This window comes from Panicum hallii, chromosome 2 (assembly GCF_002211085.1).
Source record: "Panicum hallii strain FIL2 chromosome 2, PHallii_v3.1, whole genome shotgun sequence".
NCBI lineage: Eukaryota > Viridiplantae > Streptophyta > Magnoliopsida > Poales > Poaceae > Panicum > Panicum hallii.
In genome coordinates, this window is record NC_038043.1 from 43,130,671 (window position 1) to 43,156,198 (window position 25,528).

General features: G+C 44.7%; 4 protein-coding genes and 1 long non-coding RNA gene across 5 annotated transcripts; 3 read left to right on the forward strand and 2 right to left on the reverse strand.

Annotated features, from left to right (window-relative positions):
• Positions 1 to 3,518: 3,518 nt before the first annotated feature.
• LOC112883566 lies at positions 3,519 to 4,304 on the forward strand. The gene has a single exon (XM_025948880.1). It carries the CDS (start codon positions 3,667 to 3,669, stop codon positions 4,027 to 4,029), a length of 363 nt encoding a protein of 120 aa, XP_025804665.1. The 5' UTR covers positions 3,519 to 3,666; the 3' UTR covers positions 4,030 to 4,304.
• Positions 4,305 to 6,132: 1,828 nt separating this feature from the next.
• LOC112882326 lies at positions 6,133 to 8,733 on the forward strand. Its single transcript, XR_003226644.1, has 4 exons — positions 6,133 to 6,495; positions 6,979 to 7,063; positions 7,336 to 7,381; positions 7,579 to 8,733. It is a non-coding gene; the product is annotated as an uncharacterized LOC112882326 (long non-coding RNA).
• A 233-nt stretch (positions 8,734 to 8,966) lies between these two features.
• Positions 8,967 to 13,331, reverse strand: LOC112879665. The gene is made up of 4 exons (XM_025944023.1): positions 12,555 to 13,331; positions 10,208 to 10,265; positions 9,887 to 10,112; positions 8,967 to 9,742 (listed from the first exon to the last, which is right to left on the reverse strand). The coding sequence occupies exons 1-4, from the start codon at positions 13,105 to 13,107 to the stop codon at positions 9,347 to 9,349; spliced, it is 1,233 nt and encodes a 410-aa protein (XP_025799808.1). The 5' UTR covers positions 13,108 to 13,331; the 3' UTR covers positions 8,967 to 9,346.
• Positions 13,332 to 17,902: 4,571 nt separating this feature from the next.
• On the reverse strand, positions 17,903 to 21,687 carry LOC112879637 (26S proteasome non-ATPase regulatory subunit 9). Its single transcript, XM_025943980.1, has 5 exons — positions 21,361 to 21,687; positions 21,200 to 21,260; positions 20,089 to 20,196; positions 19,178 to 19,487; positions 17,903 to 18,083 (listed from the first exon to the last, which is right to left on the reverse strand). Exons 1-5 carry the CDS (start codon positions 21,499 to 21,501, stop codon positions 18,062 to 18,064), a joined length of 642 nt encoding a protein of 213 aa, XP_025799765.1. The 5' UTR covers positions 21,502 to 21,687; the 3' UTR covers positions 17,903 to 18,061.
• Positions 21,688 to 21,800: 113 nt separating this feature from the next.
• LOC112881994 (cytochrome c oxidase copper chaperone 2-like) lies at positions 21,801 to 23,902 on the forward strand. The gene is made up of 2 exons (XM_025946935.1): positions 21,801 to 21,936; positions 23,303 to 23,902. Exon 2 carries the CDS (start codon positions 23,305 to 23,307, stop codon positions 23,527 to 23,529), a length of 225 nt encoding a protein of 74 aa, XP_025802720.1. The 5' UTR covers positions 21,801 to 21,936; positions 23,303 to 23,304; the 3' UTR covers positions 23,530 to 23,902.
• The last annotated feature ends 1,626 nt before the right edge of the window (positions 23,903 to 25,528 follow it).

The following is a 25,528-nucleotide window of genomic DNA, read 5'->3' on the forward strand; positions in this document are numbered from 1 at the left end:
CCCCCAATTGGATCATCCCCGTCGCTGGAGTCCATGGCCTTCCACTTTGTCGACCCAACCCCGTTCATGCCCCGGGGTTGCAACCGGATTGACGTTGCACACCGGAAGCCGATGTCCAGAGTGGTGCTTGTACGATCGCGAGGCAGGCACAGTGACATCACCATTGCCACCATTGAGCCGTTGCCAAAGAATCAGATATCCTTCCCCTCAATCCAAGCTCTCCTGGATGATTTCCTTCGCAATCACAAGGAGGTCAGCTTTATTAGAACCATCCAACCTTGCCCCTATGGACATGCATATGTCGTATTCAGTCAATGCAATTTGATATGGCAGTAAATTTCAACATTAACTTCATCAAAAAATGTTGGCACACCATTAAGTAGGATTCCTACAACACCTGCTTTGCCTTCTACTCTGGTGATATTTGCTTGCGCAGCATAAATGGCTCTCATGTGACTCTCTTACCTGAGGTTGAGGGACCAACCAAAGTTTCTAATTTTAGACCAATATCCTTGCCAAATACTTCATCAAGGTCATTACTAAATTTTTGGCTAATAGACTTCAGAAAGTAATCATGAGTCTGATCCACAAGAATCAATATGGTTTATTCAATAAAGAATCATCCAAGACTGCTACAGCCTGGGCTTAGTAATATCTACACATCTGTCGCCGTTCCAAAAAAAGATCATCATTCTCAAGTTTGACTTTGAAAAAGCCTTTTAAAGGTTGAACATATATCTATGTCGGACATCATGAAACATAAAGGCTTTGGAGAGACTTGTTAAACTGGATGCAACTCATTTTGTCTTCTAGGACATTATCCATTTTATTGAATGGTACTCTTGGTAAAGTTTTTCACTATAGAAGAGATGTAAGACAGAGTGATCCCATGTCTCCCTTACTCTTTATCCTTACAGTTGATCTCCTGCAAAGTGTAATTAATAAGGAATGTTCCCAAGGTCATATAAATCTGACCATACCTCTTCAGCACAGCCAAGACTTCCCCATTTTGCAATATGCTGATGACACATTGATCATCATGGAAGGGTGTCAATCTCAACTTTCCTGGATCAGTTTGCAACTTCAACTACACTGAAGGTAAATTATTCAAAATCCATGTTGGTTCCCATCAATATTGAGCGCAACAAAACTGCAGCTCTGGCTCAGGCCTTTGGGTGCTCTGTTGGTTCGCTACCTTTCTCCTACCTAGGCCTGCCTTTGGGTTTGACAAAGCCAAAAGTAGTGGATTTCTTACCAATGGAAACCAGATGTGAAAGACGGCTCTCTAGCACATCTGCTTTTTATCTCAAGCTAGCAGATTGGAAGTCACTAACTCTATTTTTACATCCCTTCCCATATTCTCTATGAGCACCTTCAAATTGCATAAGACTGTCATCAAATACGTCAACAGATACAGAAAACAATGCCTTTGGAGAGAAGCTGATATTAATGCAAAAATCACCGCCAAAAGCTGCATGGGAGCTAGTTTGTCTACCAAAGTCTGAAGGTGGGTTAGGAGTTCTGAATCTCCAAACACACAATGAAGCACTGCTCTTAAAAAATCTCCATAAGTTCTTCAACAAAATGGACATCCCATGGGTACCTCTTGTTTGGAAGAAATATCATAAAAATGGATTACTGCCTAGTACAAAGAAGAAAGGCTCCGTCATTTAAGTGAAACTAAGGTTGTATTTGTCATGAAAACCAACTTCTAACAGCCAGTAGCTTGCCAAATGTGGTGGGGATCTGGGTTGGGTAGAGTGTTATTTCCTATCAAGTTATGGGCTTTAGACCACCTTCTATCAAGTGTTTTTGTTGTTGGCTGGTCCGAATTAGGAGTTGCATTAATTTTACATTGCAGGCTCTCTAAACACCAGACATGTTAAATGTTGTTGCTGGTTTTCGTTTAGTATCCATCATGTCACTAACACATACTTTGTTCTGTTTTTGAAGGTATAAGCAGTACTTCTGTTACCACTGTGCAGCCCCAATGGACAAGAAAATTCACTTTTGCAAGAATTGCAAGCGCTAGAGAAAGGTGTACCCATACCTTGCGAACTCTGTACATAGCTTTAGGTTATATCTAAGTAGATTGTTATCTCCTTGGTAGTGGAAGCAACTACCACCTTCCATCCTTTATGATCTTGCTGAACTGCAAGAGTTCATGTGCTGAAGTGATCCTTATGATCCTGAATTTTTGATATTTATCAATTCACAGGAATGCTTTTATGGTATATTCTCATATTATGTAGTTTTTTAATTCTACATTAGTTCAATCCAGGATATCACAGAAAAGCAAGAAAAAACATTTTATTGTATATCCTTGTTGAATTGGGTTGATCAGCTGCAAGAAAGGGCAGCTTTGGTTGATTATTAATTGATTGGCGGTTCTGAGTTGATATTGTGAGTTGGAGTTCATGTGGAACACTGAAGCCCTCCTTGTGACTATACGAATAACAAGTTCATCTTGGTTTACCATGTCCGAAAAATTCTTAGATTTGACTGAAAATTTTGCTTTTGTTTAATTTTGCACTGTCGTGTTGGTTAGGAATGTTCGATCTGCTTTCGATTCTCTGTATTTCATATGACCTTGAAGAAACATGCCCAAGGTATCAATGTATCATTACAGTTTCGGGGGTTGTAAGGAGGGCTTGGAGCATACAAGTGTATGGCATCAATATGTGCCGTACCCTCTGTAAGCACCATCACGCAGCATGGGAGTGTTTTTGTATAAGTACTTCCTCCATTTTAAATTATAGATCATTTAAGAAAATTTAGGTGCATAATTTTTCTATATAGTGTATATCTAGTGCATAAAAAATACTATGTATTTAGATTTATCAAAACGACTTACAATTTGGATTGGAGGGAGCAGTAAAGCATGAGCAGTATGCATTGTGCATTCTTGTTTGTAAGGATGCATGAGTTATTGATGCATTGCTTGTTGCAAAATTCGTGCGTGCGCGTGGCAATACAGAAAGAAAAATCTATCTGAAACTCTTCAGCCGGTACATACTGGTAGCGTTAGAGTTCACTCATCCACTGTGCTTAGCTCAATCCTAACGCTTTCCTTGAAAGCACAACACTTGCTTGCACCTGACCGGTTAATAGTACCCCGTGATGATGAACTTGTACGAGATGGATTGAATTTTATCAGGCGTACGGTTCCTTCTCAAGTCTTGCTGTGAGTGGCAACTTGCCAGAGATGCATGGGATTGAACCCGCGTCCATCAGATCAGAGGACACAATTTGTGAGAAATCATATCAATCGACGCTGTTTCACTAGCACGGTTGATACGGTTGTGTGCACCCTTGATTCCTTGATGTCTAGACGTCTTTGTAGTACTTGCAGGAGCCTTGTACGCTTTGGTTGTTGCAGCTTGGTGGAACCGTGCATAATTTGGATTCCTTGCTTCTCAGCATCAGTCCCTTGACTCCATGCACAAGATCAGCAACCCATCCAGTTAAGAGTATTTCATCATCTTCCAAAGATCCCAGCGAGCTAGCAGCTTCAGTCTCCTGCATTCGTGCAAGATCCACTTGATCCCTATAAATAGCAAAGCCTTACTGCTCCATGTCGCATCTCACATAGTAATCAAGAACCATCGGCGCCATCTAATTGCAACCGAAAGCAGCAGCAGCAGCAGCAGCACCTGCGAATTTGCAATGGCCTCTTCCTCTGCTCTGAAGCTGGCCGCCGCCTGCACGCTGCTCCTGTGCGTCGGGTCGGACCTGGCGCGGCCGGCCCTCGCGTCGACGCCGCCGCCGTCGCGGGATGACCACCAGGAGCGGCTGCCGCGGGAGCTCGTGGAGCACGATCTCGCCGAGGAGCTGGGCCTCCTGATGGGGCGGCAGCGCGGCGGCGGCGATGTGGGCGACATCTGCCCGGCGGCGTGCCAGACCTGCCTGATCATGTGCGCGGTCACGTGCGTGCTCAGCAAGGTGCCCATCGCCTGCTTGGCCAACTGCACCGTGTCGAGCTCCTGCTTCGGCAAGTCTGTGGCACCGTTACCCACGGTGCACGCTTGAACCCGGCCGGAGCCATCTTGGGTGTGACCAATCACCATGCTCTCTGCTTATTGGCGTCTGATATGTTGCAGTGTGTGTATGTGTGCGCGCGCGCGCTGTCTGCATGCATGTGTTGTTTGAAGTCTGGAACAAGGGGCCTCGGCGGCAGCATGGAGGGACCCACACGTGTATCAGTAATAAGTTCATCAACAGTGTAACCACTGCCGGGGCATGCGCCTAAATTACATGTTTATACGCATCTTTTTCAATATGAACTCTATGGATAGAAGAAGTATCTCAGTTCTCAGGTGACGAGTTCCTCTAGGCAGCTAGCTCCCTATTATTTACTTGGATCCAACTTTTTCTGCTGTAAGTGGCAGGGTAACAATGCATTGCAATGGTCTTCAAACAAAATAATAATAATACAAGAGCCATTTATCGCGGTAAAATCAATGATTGAGATTGTTTATTTAAACATCATAGGAAAAGTTACCAAATATGTGGGGCTGATACCACCGTTATCATTTTCTAATTCACATATCAGCTCAACAGTCAGCAATAATCTCTGGTACCTTACAACCACCACCGTAATAAGCCTCTAGTTTCTTTGCTTTTCTTTTTCTTTACAGTGGAAAATATAGCTTTATTGGATTACCCAAGTAAAAGAAAATGTTCCTCAGTAACTAATAAAATCGCTGGTCAAGATTGTTTATTTAAACATCATAAAGTGAAATTTAGAAATTAAAACAAGCAACAAAATAACTTATAAAAATATCTCGTTTCCCTATGCAATTATAAATGGCATGGCAAGGTAACACTGCCATTCTTGAGGAGAAAAACATGAATCCAAAGGTTCTTTGAGAACTCGCATAGAATTTCTTTTCCATGCCTCAAAGGTTCTTTCGAAAGGCCAAAGTGGTTCATTTCATTGTATTTCGCTACCAAGCACTTCTTGTCATTTAAGGTCCATCCATTGTTTGGTCTTATATTGACATAAGATAATTTTATTTTTCTATCTCTTTATGTATATGAAAAGTGGAATTGTAGTCGAAAGGATAAAAAGGGACCCATGCTACAATTTTTTTTTATTTTGCAGCCTAAGTTTGTTTATGATGATAATTGACTTAGCTGTTGTGATTGTTGAGGATAACGGGGATCCACACCATATGCATTATGCATGGACAGGACAATAAGCACGGATGGTTGATCAAAACGGCGAGATGTGGACCGAGTCAAGGCAAGGTCGACACACGTGACAAGGTCCACTGGGAGGAGTGTGAGAGACTTGCAATGTTCTTTTTACATAAAGGAAAATTCCGATCTTAAACATTCACAAGAGTTCTTATACTCTAAACCTCGAAATTTTGAGATATTGATACAACAACACGAAAGAAAGAGACTAAAAAAGAAAGCTACTAAGAAAGAAAGCTAGAAAGACTAAGCTTCAAATTTTCTTTAAATCCTTCTTCAACCACTACTACACAAACCATTTTCAGTACCGCTATTTTCGCTGCCGGTTTCAGAAAATCCGGTGGTGAAAATCATTTTCACCATAGGCCACTGGTGGTAAAAATAAAATACAGGCCGGCGGTGAAAATTATTTTCACCACCGGTTCCACCTACGAGCTGGTGGTGAAAATTGAACAATATAAATCCCTCCTCCTTCTCCCCCTTCTTCTACCCAACGGTCACCATTTGTGTCACCATTTTTGCGATCATCTTTTACCAAATTGCTCAAGATAGCATCCTATTTTTGAAGGATCGACATCACATATTTGTTTAATTGACATATTTGTCCTATCATTTATTGACTGAAATGTGAGAGAAAAACAGAGAGAACAAAACCAAACATATTTGTCCTCGAAATTTGGGAGATTTACCATTGCCCATCTTTACTGACCTTGCGGGTTTTTTTGAAAACTTCTACGCGCTATACCCAATATTTTTGTTCATTTGCAAGTAGGCCGATATTTACGTCCAGCATGGTTGACCATGCAGTCGAAGCTACACGCGCAAGACACCGCCAGGTACCTGTACTACGGCAGCTGACACGCACCGGAGCCAAAATAAAAAAATAAAAACCCAGGCGACGGCACCAGAGCAAATAAACAAAAAAGCCCAGGCGCTCGCTCATCTTTTTCTACACAACAGTACTGCTGCTTCCTCTCCGCGCCGCCGCAGGCCGCCTCAGCTTCCTCTCCACGCCGCCGCAGGCTTTGCCCCGATGCGCCGGCTACCCGACGCCCGCCGTGAGTCCGGTGCGCCACCTCCCCAACACGCGGCTAGCCTTGCCTCGACGCGCAGTTGGCCTTTCCCCGATGTGCTGCCGGCCCGACACCCCGACGCATGGCCGCGCCGAGCCCGAGGCGCCACCGGCTGACCGCCTGACACATACGGCCGTCCCGAGCCCGACACGCCGCCGCCCCGACCTCTCAACCCTCTGCACTGTGGGGTTCGTGAAGATCGTCGACGCCAGCACCAGCTGAGGTATGCATCCATGGTGTTTGATGAAATGTGTGTGTGGGTGTATGCATGCATTAGCTATCAATTTGATGGAGATAATAAAATGGAGTAGAACTTACTGTCAATTATTATTGTGGACGGACTGCTATTGGATTCTTCAAATAGAAGTTAGTCATCACAAATTCCAAAGAGACTAGACCCAGCGAAACTGAACTGAACCATGTTGGAAGGTCACAGAAGAATCCTCTGTTTTTTTTTTACGTCTTTTTGAGATTGTCTAGCCAACTCTCATCAGCTATGAATAGATGACAATTGGTAGTGCACATCCAGTTGAGCCATAACATAGCAACACATGCAATAGTCCATTCATAAAGATATAGATTTAGTCTTTACAGACATGTGACATCTTTGTAGTTCCTGTTTTTAAGAATATGTCCAGTTCTGTGGTTGACACTAATCATCAAGTTCATTAATATATTTATTGAAGTTAATATTCATGTGTTACAGGGATTTATACAGTCTGTGAAGTGCATATATTTGGATATGCTAGATCAAATCTTTCTGATGATGGGCTAAGAGAACGCATTCGTGGGTAAGTTTTCAGATGGCTAGAGCTAGTTCTTAGGTTGCATAACACAGCTGTTTTATTGTGCAAAGAGTTTCCCTGTTTTCCACACCAGGACATAAAAACTTGTATGTTTCCATTTTGCTGCATTTAGACATGTGTAACCTCAAAATAAATATTGATTTCATATGAAATCACTGTATATATCCCTAGATTTCAGCAGCTGTGTGGAATTGAAAAATAAAAAGGTGTGCGCCTTTACTCTTTGAACTCCAGTCACAGGTGTTCTTTTTATACAGGTATCTCAAAGGAGCCCCAGAAGATCTTTCAGAATTTTTGCAATTGGTAAGTTGTTATTATAACCACACTGAATTAATTATGTGTCACAGACATCATATCATTATGGTAAGTTTGTGTCTCAGATAAAATATGTCAGTGGTTCTTATGACAATTCAATTGGTAAGAAGATCTTTAGTTCAGCATGTCTTCTTCTCTAGTATCGTTACTTTGAGTATCAACCCTCTAATATTCATATCATGCAGGTGCTCCACCGGCCTCCACCACGGGCATCCGCGCTACCGGCCGCTGGACCCCGTCACTGGGATCTCCGCAGCAGGCCGCCGCGCCCCTACCACGGGGAGCATCCGCCGCTGCCGACGCTCACGCTGCCACCCACAAAACATGGATGGCAATGAGGCAGCATGACGGCATGAGGTTGCCGCTGCCGCCCCCCAACCCGCCGCCACACCGGCTCCTCGGGCGAGGCCGGATCCGGCCTCACCGGCCCTAGATCCGGCGCCACCACCCTCGGGGCCGGGGCGCACGCCGCCGCCGCTAGTAGACGCACGTCCGCCACCCGGCGCGGTGAGAGAGCAGAGACGGGGATGCGCGACGAGGGGAGCCGCGGCGGGGCGGCTCACCGCCGGCAAGGATGGGGGCCGTCGCCGAAGGCTGTCGATCTGGGAGCTTGGGATGCCAAGGTGAAGAAGAATGTGCAAGAGGAGAGTGCCTCGCCGCCACCATCCTCGCCGCCGCACAGGCTTCTAGCGGCCGGCTCTAGTGGCGGCGTGGCGGGGGAGAGAAGAAGGGGGCCTGGACGGCGGCGGCTAGGGTTGCTGCCCGAGGGGGGCGGCGCGGGGGAGAGAGAAAGTCGGAACCTAGTAAAAAACTTTTTTTTAATCACAGAAAGCGATTATACTACTTCTATCTAAAAGTAAACGCAGTGGATTTACAGTTTGAGCACGTTTCTTCCATGCGTGAGGCACTCGAGCCTACGCTGCTGTGATTCCATCGCCAGCAGCCGGTGTGCTCGTGACGAGCACGTATGGCGGCCGCCAGACCTCGCTATAGTGGTGGATCCTCCCCTGGGAGCTATGCCTGTATAGAGATGGCTTTCATGCAGAGCTCATGGCATGGGCACGAGACCGGCTACAAGCTGCTGGTGCTGTGAGGATGAGCAGAGTTGTCCTGGAGACACACGCCGCCATTATGGTGAAGCAGGCCATCGACGGTTCAGCTTTCGACCTCTCATGTAACCTAATCTCCGAACTCAACCATGTCATTTGTCATTACCATCAACCTAATCTTGACCTGGGCTCCGACTTGACAAGTTGATAGTCGAAGGAGCACCTGACTGTATTTGTGTATGGGTCGCCGGCGAGTTGCTCGCTCAAGTTGAACATTGTTTGCTACTTCCCCCCTCATGATTAGCATTATTGCTTCATCGTCGCCACCGATTGGTGCACCTCAAGTTGAAGAATATGCACCCTATAAGCGTGCTAGATCACGCCCGTGTTTAATTTCCATTGTTTCCCTTTATCGTCTAAAGCGTTGAGAACGACAAGGCAACGGCTCAAACTTTAATCACGACGATCGATCGACATATTTTTAATCTCGCTCTCTTTCCACTTTCTTGTCACGTCTCAAATCGTAAACAAAGCCCAAGGAAGAGACTTTCTTTTGCTTTGCATATCGGTTAGAGAACAATCTTTGCAACTTTACAAGATCTGCACCGGCTCCACCAGGACCACCACACCACTCCTTTAGTTCAACACACGCCGGCCTGTAATGTGAAATGTGAACACGTCGTCTGAAACTTCCTGTCCTATACCTACACATCTTTTCAACATCCTCAGCTCAAGCAAACCCCAATTTCTCAAACCTCACATCAACAACCATGTACACCTCGCTCAAACACGACCAATATCTACACATCCAATCATTGCACCAGCACGATTAAGTAGTGGAATCAACTCTCCTAATCCCTACTCATTCGTCATCACCGGGTAGCTGCATGCAGCTGGCTGGCTGCTATGAGATGCTGATCACGGTGGCGGCTCTCGACGGCTCCAGGCCGACGCACTGCACCAGCCCACAGAGCATGCTCACCTCCTGCTCGCTCACCGCTGCCGGCTTGCAACTGTCACCGTAGCCGTCAGTTGCGGCGGCGTCTTTGATGTCGCAGCACTCCTCGAAGCGGTAGCAGGTGACGAGGTGGTCGTTGGCCATGCCGACGGCCTGCATGAAGGCGTAGACCACCGTCGGGCCGACGCCGAGGAACCCCCGACGCATCAGGTCCTGGCTGATGGCGTCGGCCTTCGCCGTCCGCAGCGGCACCTCCCGCGTGTGCCGGTATCTGCCAACCATCGGCTTGTTGCTAAGGAAGCTCCAGCAGTAGCTGTCGAACGATCCAAACTCCTCTATGACCTATGAACAGCAACGTAGTTGCAGAAAGAAACACGAGTCATAATGTGCTATGGATGAACGAATGTATATTATTGCCAATAATGGTTCGGCTCATCAAGATTTAGGTGCAGACAGATGGATATATGGGTGGCATGATCAGTTTACCTTCAGCAGCTCACGTGCGTTTTCGATGATTATGCGCAGCCTGTGTTCGGACAACAGGGAGCTAGCAGGGCTGCTTGGCGCCAAGAACTTCTTCTCGTTCAGCTTCGCCACCAACAGGGGGTCGAAGTCCATGAACACTTCTCTGAAGGTGTCCCTCTTGCTGAGAATTGCAGGCCATGCCATCTCAGCCAGTGCACCGGAGAGAGTAAGCATTTCAAACAGTTTCCTGCAGTTTATCACTAAACGTTGTTACTTTACAATCTATTGCTGATCATAGGTCTCAGGAAAAGATGAGCTGGTCTGATTAGGTTTAGAGCATACTTGTCGTCATGTACTGGCACTCCCCACTCTTTGTCATGGAAGGCAGCGTAGCAGGGATCTGTTGCAAGGTCAAATCAATTAATTCCTTACAGTCAGCTGAAAGCAACAGGTCATTCAAGGAGAAGGCTGAATAACTTTAAGGGTCGCCAGACTAGCTAGAAGCCTTTAGGTTGCAGTATCGGATAACAATATTGAGCATTTTTATTATTCAATAAATATCATTATTAATCATTTTATTCTTCCAAAAAGAAGAACAATATTAAGCATTTGAACTGATTGTTCACACTGTTTTAGACCTGAAGCTAGGAGCAGAATGTATCTGTTTCTGCTCATGGAGGAAGGGGTCCCAGTCCCAGCCGAACAGGCTATATATTACGTGTGTGATCTATCAAAGGTATTAGGTTTTCCTACTTTAAGTAGGAATAATCAAAAGAGACTGCATGGACCTTCGTACTTCCTATTTTGATATGTTAACTTACAAAAAAGCAACTAAGCAAAAACAGCAAAGAATTAGTAGCATTGAGGAGCTGCAAGCAAAGCATTACATAAATTATCTATGGTGATAATCATGGCTTTCAGCTGCTAACTGTACTGCAGAAAAGATGCAAAGCGAAGCTGTATCTAAATCAAGAGAACAACAATGAATAAGCATATACCCTTGTGATCATGATCTGGGTCGCTACTATAATGCTTTTCAGCGGAATTCCCTTTGGAAGATAAAAAATTGACAAGTTGCTCGATAACAGACAGCCCACCAAACATTTTATCAGTGCATCTTTTTATTGTACCTTTTATACCACCAAACATTTGTGATGTCATATGATCTAACCATAATCGACTAATAACCGATGGCCGAGGCATCACATCTATGCATGGTATACTTCATTTTCTTTATATAAAAGAAAAATGCTAGTATTTCAAGGCAACTATGTATTCTTGCTCAAGGCGTCGTGCCAGAGACTAGTATTAACTTGCAAGCTTATGGTAATGAAACAATAGTGACTTGTGCATGGCACTAGGAGCCCAATTTATACTTGTTGAGATAAGCAAAGATAGATTTGTCTAGCGTCTCTAAATTATGAAGATAGGGGGATTTTTTAGAGGAAATGTGCTATAGCAGGGAAAATAGTATTTTCGATCGAGAGACATGGATATATATTAGTTGTTGGCTTAAAATCTGCTCTTATCCATAAAACAAACTCAAAGATGAATGCTAATATCCATGTTTATTTTAGCCAGTAGGAGTCCATTTCCATATGAAAAGTTATATAGCCACAAACAACTTTGTCTTAAAGCCTCATAATACCGTGATTGTTATTCCTAGTAGCAAACACCACACAAGTGGCAACCACTCATACTCCAGCTTCCAATTAAAAACGCTATCTAGTCGGAGTGGGTTTAGCTTCCCATGATAGGTAGAATCTTTTGAGAAACGGACTCATAATTTCATGAAAACGACCTATAAGTTAGATTTCTCTAAACTTTAGTCTATACTATGGTAGGAAGTAGTCTTCGCCTCACTAGTAATCAAGTATAAGTAACTAGCATATATTTAAAGGATTCGGGCTGACATAAATAGCAAGAATCTAAACTAGAGCTAATAAGGATCCGAGTCGAGACAGTAGGATTTGTTGTTATTATACCCCAAATACCGCAACCAACCAAGCTACTCGTTCGTTAGTTCCGTAAAAGTGCATATGTTATATGGATGTATACATGGGCGGATGCAGGAACTTAAAGTAGGGAGGAAGGCTTATTTTCTCCTCCTCTCTTTTTCTTTTTCCTCCTCCTTTTCTTCTTTCTCTTCTTCGTCCATGGCTGAAAATTGTTGGGAGGCTCCAAGAAGTCTCTATGGGATGCATGGGTAATGGAGGCTCCAGGCCTGTGCCCCCACATTGGATCCACCCCTGAATGTATATCATGTATGTAGCATTGTAGTTTTTCTCTTTTCCAATGGTTTGTTTATTTTGCCAGCCCGGAGATTTATCTCTATATTTTATTAAATATAATTTAGGGTTCATGGCTCTTGCCCCTTTACCCAAATGCTCCCACTTTTCCAATCTTGGAGAACATAATGAGAATCGAGAAATAGTAGTAAAAGAGCACTTGTTTTAATTTATTCTTGTTCATCTTGTTATAGCCTAACCATACAGCTGTTGATTTTGAAAAAAAAATGATAACATGCATTTCGCGCTTTCATTTATTCGTTGTGCCAAAGGTGAAAATAAGTCTAAAAAAATTTGTACTAGGTGTACGCTATGCGTAAGTATGCAACTGTACGAGCACTTATTTTGTCTTTACCTTACCGGAAATACCATAAAGCACATGATTTGCTTTGACCACCTACCAGTGTTAGGGGTAACCCAGGGGCACCTCGGCGGCCCCGCCGACGTCGCGGTGTGCTCTCCATTCACCGAGCCCAGCATCGGCAGTGCCGGAGCAGCAGTGGCCGCACCGCCTGGCACGGCGCTGCTGACAACCTTCCTGGACGTGGCCGGCCGCGCCGAAGGAGGCCCGACCGAGCCCGCCGCCCGCCGCCGCGGGGCTCCCACGGGCGGGCCCGCGGGGCGGCGGCCGATCCGGCCCGTCGACGCGCGGCTGCAGAACGACTCCGTGGACGCCTCCGACGCGCACGAGACACTGAGCGACGACGACGGGTGCACGTAGCTGCTCCCCCGCGCACCGGCGCCGGCGCCGGCACGGCGCAGCAGCATGGACGCCGCGGCGCCCCTGGCCGGGGCCGCCGGCAGCAGCCTCCTCCTGGCCTTGTCGGCGGCCGCCGCGGCGCCCTCGCGCGAGGGAGGCTCCTCCTTGTCCTTCTCCCTGGCGCCGGCCGGCTTGGGAGACGGAGACAGCCTCCGTGCGGCGCCGGCCACGCGGGGAGCCACCGCCGCCGACATGTGTTCGCTCGCCGCGGTGGAGCTAGCTAGCTAGCTACCCCTATCCGGCTATCCCCGAGGCGTGCTCCTCCTCCTCTCGCGTAAAGCTAGCTAGTATGAGCCTGTGACGACGGCGTGTGGGCGAAAGGGAGAGGCGACCGGAATCGGTGGGAGAGCAGGTGATCAGCCGCTTAAGTAGTGGCACTGGCGCTGCGCGCTCGTATTGTACGAGCGTACGCGCGCGAGAGGGGGCGCGGTGGGTGGCGAGTGCGGAGCGGGAGGGAAAGGAAAAGGAGGGGCGTGATGCGGACGCGCGCGCGGAGGCGGTGGCGGGTGCGGGTTCCTTCGTTATCGGCGTATGGCGCCGCGCGGGCCGGCCGGGCGCGGAACCGACCGCGCGGTTGGTGCCGCGTCGCCGAGACCGTCGTCGTCATGGGGGAGCTGCAAACCTTTGCCGCAATCATGAGACTTGCTTGCGCCGGGTCCGGTGGTATGGTATCCCAGGCCAAGCCAAGCGGGCCGGGTCAGCTCGTCAGGCCAGAAGAGACGAGGTGCGTAGGGATATCCTCCGGCGCCGGCCGCGCGCGGGCACCACGAAAGCGACGAGGCACGCCGTGGGGCCGGGCCGCCGGGTGCAACGGCGATCGAGCCGCACGGCACGTCCGGTGGTGATCGGCCGGAGATGGACGCGCGTTCGAGCGCCGGAGATGAAAGCTCCGGCCGTGCGTCTCAACGGACGGTTCGAGTGATCGATTTCTAATCGATCGAGAGAGATCAGATGGCACGTGTACGCCTGATGATGTTGCTTGTTTCGTGACCCGGAGCTCTGCAGATCGATCGAGCTGGTGCACCAGGAACGTTGTTGGCGAAAGACCGGTGGCCGAACTAGCTAGCTGTTCATGCATGATGCATGCAGCGCATCATCTGACATTCTCGTGTCATGGACTTTTGGTTCTTTTCTGACTCCATAGAAAATGAACACGCTAGCTGCTAGCCAAATAATGAAGAGACCTCTATCGGATTAGGTGCCTCTTCGTTTTTAAACGACACGGTGGCCCACATTATGGAGCATCATTCTGAAAGAGTTGAGTAACCTTTCCTTTAATTTTTGTTGTATTCTCTCCTCTCTTAATGTTAATTTTGTTTTTTTGAGGGGTTAATGTTAATTTTTTAATCACATCAATATCTTGGCGGTGTCGTACCTGCAATCATTAGCAGAAGTTGTTACACGCCTCTTTGGTGGATCCCCCATCAGCTTTGTCATGGAACATGGGGGTTCTTTTTTAATTTTACCGCGTGAAACCCATGCAGACCAGCCATGGAACAGTTCAAAACGTTGCTACACAAAAGTCTGACTGCCAAGTGGGTACGTAGCGACACATGTATATATGTAACGTGGCATCGAAATGATTCTTCATCAGCAACTGTACGCTGAACGACGATAGGTTATTCATATCGAGCACATCTGAGGTGCTCCCACTTATTAGGTGGTCCAGTGCTCCCGCGCATCCAAAAAACTCCAAAGCGCCCCGGAAGACCCCAACAAGAGATGGATGGACAGAACAGGCTCTCAATCATCTATTATCATGCATAATCCTAGCTCGGACGAAAACTTGTAAAGGTAAAAATAAAAGAGAGAAAGCATTCCATGAACAGTTCATAGCGATGCATATTACTATTACTAATTGAAGCCTCCTTTTGAAACCTCCATGTGAAGCCACGTAGAATGTAGGTGGACACTCTAAAAAAATAGACAAATCCTATAAATTCTCATAAAAATCAGAAACATCCGGCCGTAAATCCGACAACTCTAATCATAATAGTCATTGGATCTGTTATCTTTTCTAATAAATTACCCGCCTCTGTCATTATAAAACTAGACTAAAATAACCCTCTAAACATGTATCTAAATTACACACATATGCCATTATAAGAAATCTAAATTAACCTCATAATCTTCGTGTAAATTATACACCTATGCTATTATAAAAATAATGCAAATAACCCCCTAAATTTGCATATAAATTATCCAATTATATCATTTTTAAAGTTAAAGTAACCCCTAAATCTGCATCTAAATTATATAATCATAAAAAATATTAAAGTGCACCAATCTAAAATTCTAAATTACTATTTCTATTATTATTAATATATTATTTATGTTATTATTTATATAAAAATACCACCCACGATACGTGTCACCATGTATTCATATACGATGGAAGAGATAAGAATACAAATTCACAAACAAATGGTTCAATTAAATATACATCAAACACATATGGAGGTGTCATGCAAAATAAAATCTATTTCAACTAGATAATGATAAATATGTATTTTATAGTATGTGTCAGTATATTTAATAGATGAAAAAGGGTGTGAGATAGATAATTGTAATTATTAATTATAAGCCTTATTTTTATATCAATTCTAATTAGCCCGTGCGGGAGTACAGTTGACAAGCTAGTATTAGTAATATTAATGGTGTGATTTCTCTTTTTTATTTCTACTTGTATATGTTTCCTTAATCAAACTCAAAGTTTTCATAATGGTATATAATAGTATGATTTGCATCAATGTTTTTGTTTGAACTAAACAGCACAAGCCAAATCACCCCATAAAGCTATGTGGCAACTATATCGATTAGTCACTAATCAGTAGGGATAACAGGCATTTGAAAATACATAAAAGTTGCATGCCTCCCCCAAGCCCCGCTCTCCTGGCGGCTCGGGGGGCGACCATCGCGCCGCCCCCGCCCCCACCCACCCACCCACTTCGGCCGCCTCCTTCCCTCCATTTTCCCCTAGCCCCCAAATCTGGCCGCCCCCTCACCAGATCCCCCCTCCCCCATCGGTTTTGTCCGTTCTCGACCGTCGCCCCCTCGCATCACGACCACCTTGCCGGGAGATCCTCGGGCGGACCCAGACGATATTGTCTCCATTCACGCAGAGGCGACGTCCGCCCCTTGGCGGTCTGGTGGGTCGGGGCATGGATTGGTGCGTCGCCGCCTCCCTGGTGGCCGAATCCGCGCCTCAGTATGTTCCCTGGCCTAGGTGTTGCACCTTGGCGGGCGTGCCTTTGCCTGGGTGTTTGGCCTAGGTGCCCTACCCTTGCGTGGTGACCGCACCCTCTCTACAGCGGGAATCTGGCCGGCGGGCTGTCCGGACCCATGTTGTGCTGTGTTCTTCGGCTCCGTGGTGGCATCTCGGCAGTTTCTTCGGCTCTAGGGAGGGAGTGGGGCGAAGGCGAAAACCTTGAGCCTGCTTCGGGCTAATGATGGCGATGCTCAAGGGCGTAGTTTACCTTCTTGAAGGCATCATTCTTTCCCCCTCTTCCCTCCTCTCCGGTGTATTTTCCAGGTGAAAGCCTCGACCATGTTTGTCAGATGACGACGACGCCTGTGGCGTCGCCCCCTTCTTTGAGGCGTCATTTTGGAAGCTCTGCTGGTTGTCGTTGGAATAGTTACCGAACTCCAGCCCTACTCATCGCGTCGTCTTGGAAGCTCTGCTGGTTGTTGTTGGAATCGTTACCGAACTCCGGCCCTACTCGTCTTGTCTTGGCAGTGGTCGTCTACTCTCCTTGGGGAGTTCCTACTTCTACGCCTACCTTCGCTTCATTCCGTGCACCTCATCCGAGTTGCGTACGTCGTCGTATCGCGAATGCTTTGCCATCCCTCTTCGCTAGTGGATGCTTTGCCGGCGTCGTTGTGTTGGTGATCGCTTTCGAACGGATGCTTTGCCGCCATGGTTGTGTTGGTCGAGTGGATGCTTTGCCATCTTTGAGTTTGGAGACCTTATGCACTTTTGATTATGTTGGATCTTTTAGCAGGTTCAAATGCATGGTCGTGTCTAGGTTTGTGGGTTTATTTGGTGGTGCTCTATAACCGCGTAACAGCTCTGCCTATTCTGCCTATTAAGATTAGTATTTCTTTTCTCTTAAAGAAATACATGCTCATGCGCATTCAGAAAAAAAAAGTTGCATAACGGAGTTCCTAGCAACAGTACAGCACTACTAGTCAAAGCAACTACTCGTCTTCTAGGAGCAGAATCAAGTAGGCTAACTTTTCCCATCAGTTAGTTCATCCGTCCTAAGATGGCGGCTTAATTTAACCCAGCATACATGTTCAATAATAGGGAATCTACTACGCACTATCATATCACAATAGTAGCCGTACAGATGCCATGGATTTTGTATACCAAAATCCTCCGGCGAACGGTTGTTGGTGCGACAAACTGATATATCCAAGTTGGGTGGGGTTCCTCCGTTCCTGCATGGCCTTATCATATGCACACAAGGGATACACGTATAAGCAGAAAAGGCGCCGACATGTTCCTTCTCCCGCTTTGCGAGCAACACACGTATAAATGGCACGGAACCGATCGACAGGTTCTTTCTCCGGTTGGCCATTCTGTGTTTTATAAGACGGAAGAGAGCCGGTGAAGCGTAATGGCTTTCAACGACTTTCCAATATGGTCGAACAAACAATTGGCTAGTTTTCCTTCTATTTCTTCTGTCCATACTCCACGCTTTAGCATCGCCATGTACTACTTTTAGATGAGCAAAAACTTCGTTTGACTTCATACTTTTATGATGTACTGTGCATTATAAAACGTGATAAATTGTCCTCTCAGAACGAAAATTAGGTGATAGCAACGTTTCTGTAATCAAGTCTGCTGATTGATCCGAAACTGCGACGCTATGATATGCAAGCTCCTTGCACTACCAAAAATAAGATAAATATAAGATAGAAATGCCAATGATGTACAAAGAAAAAAAAATATCTCAACCAAGGCAATCAGGTATACACACCAGTATGTTATAAGCGCTCCCCAGATAAAAATAAGCACTGCATTGAGCTTTCTGTCAGACGGTACACACTTTAATAAGTTAATCAGTTCAATTTCGATCAAAATCATCAATTGACGCTAGGGCCGGCAACAATGGCCAACATTATTGGCTGAAGAACGCAGACTCTTCATAGCATTCGGAAATGGCAGCTGCAAGAAACGAGACACCAACTTGGAATTAACAAAGTCATCACCAAGGGAACAAGAAGGATCTGGTAGCTTGTTCACGAGTAAACAAATAAACTTGCCAGCTAGAGATCATTTGCTTTGATTCCAGGTGCTGAGCCATTGGCTTCAGATGGAGAAAATAAGTACAAGGAAACAAACAAAGAGCAGACATGAAAGAGGCAGCTCTACTACTAATCAGTGGTCTAATGCTGTGCCGCACATTACATGGATTAAAGCTTGAAACCACAAGTACATAAAAGTCCCACACCACATTATTCGTGGGTATTTTACAAACCACGTATTCGAGCAGTGGTTGTCATGCCATGCTCAAAAAATAAAATTACTTTAAACTTGGCTAGAACTTTTCAAGATTAGCACATATCTTTGTCAATCAAATATACAGCATTACGACAATCATTTCTGTATGTGTAAAAAGAACCTGGTACAAAAATATTTATTTTTGCACCAGCCAAGTACTGTTCATCCTCTTTGGAATCCACTCCACTAGCTTCTTTCCTAATTGCATGTAATTGAACTGAAACCACAGCATATGACTTGGAAGACTATTGACTATTAAGGCGTTGGCTCGCTAAGAGAAAATTTCATTCAGACTGGCAATAGAATTGACAGCAACACTTCCCTGCAGTTGGTTACATCTTTCCGACTTCTAGGGTTATTCCAATTCCGTCCACATGTCTAAGGATATAACTAAACAAGTTTTGTGAAAAGGTCACGTTTTTGAAGCCATGTCAACAGGAAACTATAGCTGACAAACATGCTACAGTGCAGTACAGCTAGCCATGTCGCACTTGAGACTGACATGTCACACTAATCTGATATCAACTCAGTGACATTAAAGGCAGAAGACTTGCAGCTGCCACACATGGATTTCTAAAACATGTGGGTATGAGTAACTGGAAGACCTACCATGGAAATCAAAGAAAATCAAATAAACACAGCCACAGCTAAAAGATCCAAATCACAAAGTTCTTGAAAAGGATGCTCAGCAATGTAACTTCTTTTTTTGTTGACTATAAATGTAATTTGAATTGATACCAAGATAGAGTAAAACATACCCCAGAAGTCCTCTTCCATGCCACCTTCTTGGTGTAATTGTTAAATTCACTGCCGATCCCTGACGAATGATGGCTAAAGATACTTGACTGCCCTCATTAGAGATAGCTTCAGACATGAGCCTTTCCTGCAACCTGTCACCAGCTTCCACATTCCCAAACTTCACTATCTCATCTCCAAGTTGCAAACCATCAACAGCAGCAGGAGAACCATCTGTGATTTCATCAATTATGGCAAAAGGAAGTCTGGTGACTGGATCCTCTTCCATTGGTTCACTTCGAGATAACCCAATATGCGATGAAGCTAATGTATCTGCATGAAATCAAATATCATATAGATTGGCAACTCTGTCTCCTCTAGTTTAACAAATGACTCTGGGTCTTCTCCAATGAACTGGATGTCTCAGCGCTTAACAAATTTTTTTGCATACTGCTTTACCAATTACCATAATACAAACATGGTGATTCCAAATATCATAATTTAAGATTATTTTTATCACTTGATTATTCTGCACCTATACCCGTTCCCCTTAAAAACATTCTCAATCAAATTGTTAAAACTCTCTTCACAGAGGACACTACAATTGCCCGGATTATTAAGCATGTACAAATTATAAGGATTATAGGTTTTAATCAGGCTATTTGATGTTATCTAGAAAAGCAATGTCACAATCAAGTAGACGTCACAAAATCCCTCCAATCATGAAACTTACTGTCGTGTCCAAGACACTTGGGGTATTTGCAAAGCTATAGCGCATAAATCATTAAATGTCATATCAACTTACATCATTTTCATGTTTCAAATCTATATTCTTGATATTTAAAAAGCTAAAGTGGCCAAAGATTTAACAGATTGCCTACATAGTTTCAATATCGATGGCTTTCATTTGATAATAAACTGTTTGGAGACTTACCAGACCCCCTTGAGGTTGTTTGCTCATTCCTTGACAACTTTGATAAGTGTAAAATCTCCAGATTCTTATCGATTTTGTTTGTAACATCCTTGTGATCGTTTCGCAGCTCTGTAATAAATATTAAACAGTGCAAGTGATGAACACAATATAATGAGCAAAAATGTATTTGAAGTGTATACACAATGAGCAAACATAGAGATTATCAGACAGCCAAAGGCACCAATCAACATTTTAAAATTTAGTCAACAGAAAAGATGATTTATTTTCCTCTACACTGTAAGCCCATCAGTCTAGAACTCCCTACCCTTTATCAAAGACAACAATGTACCTTAGCCCACCCTTTGTTCCTACATCTGGTTCATATCACTAGAGACCTCAAAAGCCAAGAAACCACAATTCCCTCTAGTAAGAAAAAAGATGCGACAAATAAGAAATGATATTTCATATATCAAAAACAAAACATCTAGCAGGGATGCATGTAGGTCAACAAATGAGTACCCAATCTGATCAGTAAACTCAAGCACAAATGAACAAGCAACTAGGTGAAAAGTGCATTTCTAGTTGGGCGGAGTGAGTTTTGATGGCGATCAACATTGCATCCTGACATGTAACTATGGAAGGGTTTGAGCAGTAGAAATCCCAAACCTAGAAAAGAGGCATACCAGCATAAAGTTTTCTGATCACTTGGCAGGTCTAACTATTGGAAATAGAAAATTCCTATAATCATCGAGCTAGAAAATATATAAAATTTCAACTCTACAAAGGACCTCATGCTGCATAGGTGTACCGGAGCCTGCATCATCAGGCAGTCTAGTACCAACCAGAATCCACCATGGCGCCATCACAGCAACTCAATACACAATACAAACATAACACCGCAATAAGACAAACCCATTGAGCTACCTTAACATCGGCCTTTCTGGCACCCCAAAAGTGCCAAAATTCTACTTGTAATCCTGACCCAAATAAATCAAAGGGACATCACACATTCCTCGATGCACAGTAGAATGAGAATGAAATAATCAGCTGGTTGAAGTGAGCGCGTAACAAGTGAACATTATCTAGCTAAATGGTAAGAAATTACAATATCAAAGATCGAGGGTGAGCATACCAGCGAGTCTCCGGCGTTGGGCGAGGACATTCGGGATGTCGATGTCGGACCTGGGGAATCCCTAAGGCAGCCCAACCAAACGAACAACGTTTAGCACACAAACTGTAAAACGGAGAAAGATTTTCGGGTTTAGGTTAGGGTTTTGGGGAATCTGAGCGTACCTCGGCGTCGACGAGGCCGCCGGTGATGCCCGGCCCGCCGGGCGCCGTGAGGCGGGCGATGATGGCGTCCATCTCCGCCTCCAGCGCCCCCCGCCGATCCATCAGCTTCATCGTCTCCGCCTTCACGTCCGGGGCAACCATGATCTCTCTCTCTCTCTCTCTCTCTCTCTCTCTCTCTCTCGTCTGCACGCCGCAAGGAAGGGGACGGGTTCGCGAGTCGTACTCCGCTGTCTCCGAACTCGTGTCCAAGCAAGTCCATGGACGGTTCGGTCGATCGACTGCGCACCGTCTGATCTGAAACCAATGTCTCAGATTGGTTGGATTACTGAAACGGGGCCCTAGGAGGCTAGGAGCCGTGACGGCGGAGGCGGCTGGTTTATATTCGGTTCCACGCCGCACCGTCTTCTAGAACCCTCTCGTCTAACCTCAAAAAAAAATCCTCTCGTCTCCGCGTGCGGCGGCGCGCGATTTCTTCTCCCATTCTCCCTCCGGCTTTGTGAGATTGTTCTGGAGTCAGATCAAGACCGCGAATTCGAGCTTGCGCCCGCGCTCTTAGGCTCCAGGAACTCCTATTCGGTAATCCCTAACTCCTCACTCCAGTTCATTGCGACTTGCGAGTACAAGCACCTCTGTGATTGAGAGTGCTTGTAGATTTGGTAACTTTTCACGTTGTTAGAGGTTGGTTTGCGTACGGGACAGTAGAAGGGTTTCGATTTTGTCTTCAGGATTCTGCTAGGGGATTAAGGCCCTATTTGTTTCCGATTATAATCAATTTATCGGTGGAAATAAACGATAATCCCACCAAACGCCCTGCTTATTTTCGCTTCTGTGGTAATCCGCTTCAGAGATTCGAACTACGAGAAGTGAGAAAATCTTCGCTTAGCTTATAATCTAAGCATGTCTGAGAAAAGCGGAAAAAACAGGGCCTAAGTTCTTCCGTCAGCTGTAGTTTAGGCATCAAGGGTATGGATTGGCAATGAATCCATAGAAAACTGAATTTCAACATCCAGATGCTGTGTGAGATTCCAAATTAAATGTCTAGGGCTCTAGGCTTCCTTGTTTTTAGGAATTTGGAAAGACACACAAGCTGACCAAAGGCGTCTTTGAATTACGAGCACAAATAACCGATAGGAATTCCTGCGCGTATATGGATGTTTCTCATCGTTTTCAAGCAGCCAATTCATATGAACTCTTCACAAATATGCGAGGGACAAGGTCCGCTGAACCCCATCCAAGCCTAGTCTTGCTCAATTCCGAGCAGCTGCACAATAGCACAAGCAGGACTGCAGGACAAGCAGTTAAACAACATACTGACCAAGTTAAGCATTGCAAGATACATCATGCATGCCAAAGTATCTTGATCGTAGTATAGCATGCGTCTGTTACCAACGGTGTCTGGTGATCTAAAAATATTTGCTGACTAGAGTAAAGGCCTTGCTGAACGAAGTGTAATGGATACAAATATTTTTTAAAATCATTATTATTATTATTATTATTATTATCTTGTATTCTTTGCCTGGTTAGTACTTAGATTCTCATCAGTTTTCTTACTAAGTACGTTTTAGTTCTGTTGACCATAACTCTTCTAGTTCATAACATCAACAGCTTGAGTTTTGAGGATACTGTTGAGGTGCCTAGCCAATTTAGATCTGTTTTCCCAGTGTCCCTGTTTTAGTGACCATTTATGTGTGCTTCTGAAAAGCCTTTTGTCGCTGAAAGGAGCTATTTTACCATATTAGGTTGGTTCTGATATATGAATGGTTGAATACTGTATGCACTGAGAGTAATCATATAAAATTCTCTAGATATTTCAATTCTGTAAAACATGTATGGCGTGAAGGAGAAGTAGACAGTTCATTAAAATCTTATGTTGTAGATAATCCAACCATTGGTCGTCCTGTCCTATTCGACACTGATCGAGTGCTGTTTCATTTCATTTCAGAGATGGGGAACGCTGCATCTGTGAAAACTGAGGCTTCAGCTTCCGCGGAGCCACCTGCCACAACAGCTCCTGCACCCGAGACCAAGCCGAAAAAGAAGATCTGCTGCGCTTGCCCAGATACGAAGAAGCTGAGAGACGACTGCATCGTGCAGAATGGCGAGGATGCCTGCGGAAAGTTCATAGAAGCCCATCTGCAATGCCTGAGAGCCGAAGGGTTCAATGTCTGACACCTAGCTCTGTCATGGGAACTCCATATCTGTTTCTGCGATAGCCTGATTTTGATCATAAAGAGCATGATGAATAAGAACTTCTAGTAGAGTGATAGTAAACTCACTGTTTCATTTATAGGCTGCAAAAAAAACACGTCACTGAACATGGCAAGTTGGAAGAGGGTATGTGCCTTTTTACAGGATGCTGCACTATGCATATCAGCAATTCTTGATGACACTCTGTGGGACATCGTATACAGAAATTGCTTGTTTTGGTCTGCTGGTTTGATATTCAGCACGAAACTGTATGGAACAATGGTTTTTAGTTTGCTACTAAATTTTCAATCACGTGTTTCACTGATGTATCAGTGAAGAAGATGTTGCACTCTTACACCGTTGCAATTTTGTTGCCAGTGGCTGGTACCTACTTACCTCCATTGCTCCCTGTTACCACTTACCAGCACCACATGGTTTTCTGGTGACTGTGCCATACACAGTGCAGTGGCTGCTGGTGCCGGTGTTCTTTATCGAGTGGATGCCGTTGGTTCTGCACGCAAATGCCTTCCTTTTTTTGTCTCAGGTTGCGTGGAATGTAAGCACAAACTTTAGCGAGAATCTGCAGCCTGCAGCTCTCCTTTTCTCTTCCCCTCCTTTTATTTTCCAAATATTTTGTGGTAGCGGTAGCGGACAGCTTATTTGTTCTTTTATGATGGTACGTATTCATCAAAACGATCATTGATGGTCATCCCTGTCATAAGAAAAGAATACGATGATCCGTCCATTCTGTCTATTTATCGATGATTTCTCAGTTCTTGTGTCCTCTTTCGTTATCTAGTTTGAAGGCAAGCACGATCCAAAATGCTTTGAAGGAATTGAGCCTAATTTGGTTGCAGTATGTGTGGATGTACGCCAAGACCACGTGAGTTCAAATCACTGTCAGTGGAGTTTGGGTGCCTATTTTATTCTTAACTGTAATACATTAAAATCATTTTATTTGTCCTAGTTGGAATTCTTTTTCAAAAAGCTTTGTATTGTGCTCAATTTCCCATAAATGATTGTCATCGGAGTCCTCCCACGGGAAGCCTTCATATATACATATATAATGTATATATATATGTATATGTAAATATATATATATATGTATATATGAAATTCTATACTTTGATTATGGGCAAGCCAACATCTAGGTTATTGAACTCCTGCGATGTTATTGTAATGATGAAGTTCTATCCGTAATGGAGCGGATTCAGACCCCGTGCTGGGCGGGCTGCAGCATGGGTCAAGTATAGTTTGGCTCGATTAATTTTATGCATATTCTATACCTAAATTACTAGCATTTGACTCAAATTCAGGTAATCTAGCACATGCCCATGCCCCCAGCCTGGGGTGAAAGCTATTTTTGGCTCCGCCCCTGATCTGTAAGACGTATATAAAGTGGCGGATTTAGGAGGTACAGGGGGCTCCAACAACTCCATTGGAGGCAAAGGGGAAGGAGGAGAAGGAGAGAGGGGAAAAGAAGAAGAAAAGAGAAACAAGGAGAGGAGATGGAGGAAGGAGGGGGGCTCTTAAGCCCAAAATCTGCCTCCGCCACTGCGAATATAGCAGTTCTAGCAAAAAAACAAGAAATTTTATTTCAGCCAAAACAAACATAATGTCATATATATATATATATATATATGTAATGCATCTAATGTACATAGTACCTATGTTCACTATTGCATTAAAACTTATATTTTCTCCAATTATATTTAATATTTAATAGTATATATTAGTAGAATAACCAAATTATAAACTATGAAATAAACCATATTATCTCACCACTTAATAAAAGCTGCTCACTTAACGGATCTAGGAATCTCCTTTCCCTCCACCTAATGGAGAGCCATCGCTCCAGTGGTTTGTTGGAAGCTTGGAAGCATAAGGCTATCTACCTCCTCTATCTCCTCCTAGATTTGGATCTCGGAGCAAGCAGTGATACGACTGCAAAGCAATTTAACATCGATGTTCTTTGAAGTTT